The 5,499-nt window shown below is 49.7% G+C and overlaps 1 protein-coding gene across 1 annotated transcript; it reads right to left on the bottom strand.

Annotated features, from left to right (window-relative positions):
- Positions 1–645: 645 nt before the first annotated feature.
- LOC110322317 (olfactory receptor 12) lies at positions 646–1,769 on the bottom strand. The gene has a single exon (XM_021198941.1). The coding sequence runs from the start codon at positions 1,746–1,748 to the stop codon at positions 747–749; it is 1,002 nt and encodes a 333-aa protein (XP_021054600.1). The 5' UTR covers positions 1,749–1,769; the 3' UTR covers positions 646–746.
- Between the last annotated feature and the right edge of the window lie 3,730 nt (positions 1,770–5,499).

Below are 5,499 nucleotides of genomic sequence, written 5' to 3'. Positions count from 1 at the left end.
TATTTATTTTCAGTGCTTTTATTTTTGTATTGTGTATGCATGTGTGTCTACAGGTAATCCAGGAGCCCAAAAAGGTCAGAAGGCAAACGTCCTGCAGCTAGAGTTTAGAGTCAACACCTGTGTAACAACTCAGTTGTGAGCTGATTGACCTGGGTACAGGGAACTGAACTCAGCACCTCTGGAAGAGCAGCAAGTGCTTTTTACCAATGAGCCATCTCTCCAGACCCAGCTGTGTGTGTGTGTGTGTGTGGGGGGGGGTCTTTCTTAAAAGAGGTAATATTTGTTAGTTATAAGTCTACCCTATCCAATCTACTCCTTCTTGACATCAGTCTCACCCCCCCCCCCAGGATGCCTTGGCCATTGACTTAAACTATTGGTTTAAAGATCTCTCGGCAGCGGTGTGTAAGATGGCTGAAAAGTGGAAGAAGAGAACAGAAACAGTTTGAGTTACCTAGGGAGGAAGCTGAGCACATGGCCAGAGAAGCAGATGGCTCAAAGAGCCAGCCCAGCTTTGACTTGGGAACAGTTGGCATTCTCTGTTGGTCTTTGTGCCATGGGAGCCCTCACTCCTTCCAGACTGTAGGGTTCTGCATGCAGAGTAAGCTTTGCTAGTTCTTATAGCTCACACTGTGTCCATGCTGTGTCCATGAAAGAGTTTAAAGGGAGACAGACCATCAATGGGTAATGGAGTTCCACACTTTCATTTCCATGAAGACAGAAAAAGCTGGTTCTCACTGCTCGGTGATCTACACAGAAGCATTCCCTCTGACCTGAGGGCAGCCTCTCACTGCCTTCACAAGGCTGTGTCTCTGTCCTAACCTCTGCAGGGCGTCCTTCACATCCTTGTTGCGCAGACTGTAGATGAGGGGGTTCAGCATGGGGATGACCAGGGTGTAGAAGATGGAGACCACTTTGGCCTGCTCCATGGATGTCAGAGCGCCCGGCTGTGCATACATGACAAATAGAGTCCCATAAAACAAAGACACTGCTGTCAGGTGAGAGCCACAGGTGGAGAAGACCTTGTGCCGCCCAGATCCCGAGTGCATCCTGAGGATGGTCACGGTGATGTAACCATAGGAAACCAGGACAGCTAAGGTGGTGCTCACAATGATGAACCCACAGAGGCCAAAGAGAAAGAGCTCATTGAGAGCCGTGCTGGAGCAGGCCAGCTGGAGCAGTGGGGGCACGTCACAGTAGAAGTGGTCAATACGGTTAGAGCCGCAGAAGGGCAGCTGGAACGTGAGGCTGGTCTGCACAATGGAGTTCAGGCAGCCCACACAGAAGGTGCCCAGGACCAGACGGGCACAGGTTGTAGGGCACATAGTCACAGGGTACCTCAGGGGACTGCAGATGGCCATGAAGCGGTCATAGGCCATCACAGCTAAGAGGAAAGTCTCAGTGGTAGCCAACAAGGAGAAGAAGAAGAACTGTGTGGCACAAGCCTCAAAGCTGATGACTTTGGAGGTGGAGAGGAAGTTGGCCAGGGCATTAGGGGCAATGGCAGAGGAGTAACAGAGGTCGACAAAGGACAGGTTCTTGAGGAAGAAGTACATGGGGGAGTGCAGGCGGGCATCCAGGGTGATGACCACGATCATGGTGAGGTTGCCTAGGACGGTCACCACGTACAGGACAAGGAAGACAGCAAAGAGCAGGGCCTGGGTCGAGGCACCTCCCCCAAATCCTACCAGCACGAACACCCGCAGGGACACTCCTGAGATGCTTCCATTTCTGTGGACTGCTGTGGTCATGAGTGGAGTCAGATGCAGAGAGGGAGATGGAGGCAGAGAGGGAGCAGATCTCACCGGTGCAGTCCGATGTTCCACACACTGCGGGAAACTATTGGTGATATGCTGTCCACTGTGCAGAAGTTCACTGGCTGCTCTGATCTCCTGCCAGATGGGCTGGTGTGGCCTGAAAAAGTGACATTTTCCTCTAGTTTACATAGTTTGTGACAACCTCTCCTTGTGAACGGGGCTGAGCTGTGACCTAAGGATTTAAAGAGGCCCCTAGATTCCAGTGGCCCTCAGGTAACAAGTAGCCTTTTAGCATCCGGGTGTTACATCTACTTGTTTTCCATTGTGGAAGACACTGTTTTTTGTACCCTTGGCTGCCAAGAGCCACCCCACATTCCCCAAATGTCATGTTACTGACTAAAGAAGGTTTATGAGGGCCTCCTGCCCTTCACACCTTATGCTGGCTGACCCTGCCATCTGTAGGCTGAACCCAGAGTGGGGATCAGCCCTCCCTATGCTGAAGCCGCATGTCTTGTGGCTTGCAGAATGCTGACCACATCTCCGTAGCTCAGCCTCCAAGCGTGGTCCTGAGTATGTGCAAAGACTGATTGATTGGCTGTGAGAGGTTCCTTGCTAATGCCGAGGTGTTGGAGACTGTGGTATGTGTACCCTAGGACTGTGTGCTGAGAATGCAGGACTGTGCCCAGACATATTTGGGACAGAGATATAACCTCCAACCCTGCCTCAGTGGCAGCCCTTTTCCTTGCTCCACTTCAGCTTTGGGGTTTATAGGGCTTTATACTCTTTGCCACTGAAAACTAGACAAAACCTGAGACCCTGCTCTCTCCTAGGGCTATTCATGATCACTTTCTCTTACTCATAGTGACCATAGTAGTGACAACCAGGAGAGTCCTCTGTGAGGCTGACCGGCACTTTTCTGTTAGTTCCCAGAAGGGATGCAAGAGGCTGCATTGCTGAGGAGCCTGGCTAGGGAGAGATCTGTATCCTCTCCACTGTTCTGGGCTGCCTCGGGTGGCTCAGAGATCTGGGTTGGGTGAATCCAACGATGTATCTACCGCTTCCCTCAATGGTCCAGGAGGTGGAGGGAGAGGGACCCAAACTGAGACAACCACACACTGTGAGACTCAAAAGTATAAATGTATTGACTTTGCCTTCACACTCTCTGAGATTCCCCAAACCCTCCCATTGCTGGATCACACTTCCCTTCCCAGTGAGTGTAAAATGCCAGGGAATGTTAATGTCAAGGCCGCCCCAGGATTTCTGCTGGAGGAAGGACAAATATAACCTCTCAGCTTGTCAAGGATACATGCAGGATGTCCTCAGAATCCATGGAAACGGCAGCTGGCCAAGAGCTGAGGATGCTGCCATGTGGTGAGAGAGCTGACTGACCATGTCTGTGAAGGGACAGCTTCTGCTCCCCTTGGCCCTGACCCTCCTGATCCAGAAGAACTACTGTCTTCTGTGGCGTGGTTAGATGCAGCCTATCCGTCTGCAGAACTGGACAAGGGTAGAGCCCCACTCCCACCCCCCACCAAACTATAACTCTGACTTGTATGAAGTCCAGGGATGATCAGGACATGCCAGCTTACCGAGTCAGGCTCCGGTGACATATTGAACCTACCTTTCCCAGGTTAGAGTCAGGTCTACTCCAAGGTCACAGAGCCAATATCCAAGTTTCCAGTGCCCCTGTGCTGCTGAGCCTGGTCTCTGTAGAACATGAAGAGGTGGACGGCGGTTGGTCCTGCCTCCTTTTCAGATCAGTTATGGCTTTCTGGGCAGTGGAGTAGAGTAAGCATGGACACAGGAGGACACCAGGGTCCCTGCGAGACTTTAGGTGTGCAGATTCTGGCTACACTAGATGTGGGTCTTCTGAAGAGAGATGCAAGACTTGCTTCATCTCTTGTCCCCACTAGCTGGACAATGTGAGGAGATGCCTGCCTTCAGGGTCACCGTGCATGAGAAGAGTCTGAATCTGGTAGAACAGGGATGTGTAGCCTCCAGTGGCTAATTAGGGAGGCACTGGCCTCTGGCAGTTGGGATTTCAACTCCCTGGGCGTATGGGCTGCAGCCTGCCTGTGACCTCTGCCTCTGTTATGGATGGAGTTTATGACCCCTGGGAAGACTCAATCTAACTGTAATTAAAAGAGATTTATTGATTAACTGCTAGCAGGATGAATAATCTCTGAGCCAAATTTGAGAGTGCCACGAGAAGGTGTGTGTGTGTGTGTGTGTGTGTGTTTGTGTGTAAGGAAAGATTTGTAATAAAGGGGAAAACCACAAGAAGACTTTCAATATCCACTCAAGCAAGCAAAAACTGGTCTGACCTGCCAAGATAAGTGACCCAAAACAATTTTAGGGTATCTGTGTAAGCAAGTTATAGAATCCCAAAAGAGAGCTGTTAGTCATAGCATAACAAGTGGGTGGGGGTCGCTGAGTCAGGAGTATTGGGAACTTTTATCTTCTAGGGACTGGAGTTACAGACAAATGGCCAGTGGGTACCAATGGATGCCTAGCATAAAATGGAGTTTGTTTAGCCACCATACAGAGATGTGGCAGGATGGCAGGAAGCCTGTAGTCCTCAGTAGAAGTAATTCAGAGAGACACTGCATCCAGTGTACCTCATCAGAGCAGTCCCCACTGGGGTAGGGACGATATGCCTTCGTGACATTGCTGCTGCTGTTCCATCTGGCCATGTCAATGTGAGGAGCCTGGCCCGCAGCACTGGGTCACCCCACTCCTTCCAAGGCAGAACTTGGCTCCTCTCAGTGCTATTAGGAGTCTAGGTAGATGACCTCAACGCTTTCTTCTTCTGTTGTGTTAACCACGTGAGTGAAATCTTTCGTGGGGAGGGGGAGGTTGGAAGTTTGTCTCTGTGTCTTCGGAGCATCAGTTCTATGCTCTCCCAGCTTGACCTAGTGTATTTTTGCTAATAATTCTTCAGGCCAAATTTAATCCAAAACATCTGGGAATACAACACAGCTCGGTTTATTTCTGGCCAGGGTGATGGTTCCAAATAGCACTTCTACGAGGATATGTAATTTCCTTTCTGCCAGCCCACTAGTCCACAGTCTTTGAGAAAATCCCCAAGTGCATCACTGAACCATACAGTTTTAGCTACAGTTCAGTGAATAAAGATCACATTTAAGCAGCCTGCTTAGACTATGGCGGAGTGACCAGTGGCTTCTTGTCATACCACAGTCCATATTTGCTCACCATGTTTGCTTCTGAGTTGGAATCTATGTTCCAATGTTTCATTAGGTACCCATAAATTACAAGCCTAGGAGTTTTGTCCTGGGTGGTTTGGTTTTGTTTTATTATGGTCAACGTGACACAAGCTATGCTCAATTGAGAAGAAGAAATCCCAATGAAGAAAATGCTTTCACCAGATTTCCCTAGGGTTCTTTTTCTTGATTGGTGAAATCTGGAATAGCCCCTCCCACTGAAGGCAGTGCCATCCTTGGGCAGAGGTTCCTGGTGTGTGTGTGTGTGTGTGTGTGTGTGTGTGTGTGTGTGTGTGTGTGTAAGAAAGCAATTTGAACAAGTGATGGAGATCAAACCAATGAAGCAGTGTTTCTGCATAGTGTTTGCTTCAGTTTTTGACCCCAGGGTTTGCCTGTCTTGGCTTCCCTCAGTTGACTGTGACTCAAACAAACCCTTTCCTCTGCCAAGTTGGCAATGGCCATTTATCACAGCAAGAGAAAGCAAGCTGAGACAGCCCTGTCGAGGTTGGCTTTGGTCAGTGATT

Source organism: Mus pahari, chromosome 5 (assembly GCF_900095145.1).
Source record: "Mus pahari chromosome 5, PAHARI_EIJ_v1.1, whole genome shotgun sequence".
Classification (NCBI taxonomy): domain Eukaryota; kingdom Metazoa; phylum Chordata; class Mammalia; order Rodentia; family Muridae; genus Mus; species Mus pahari.
This window is presented reverse-complemented; position numbering and strand designations above follow the sequence as displayed.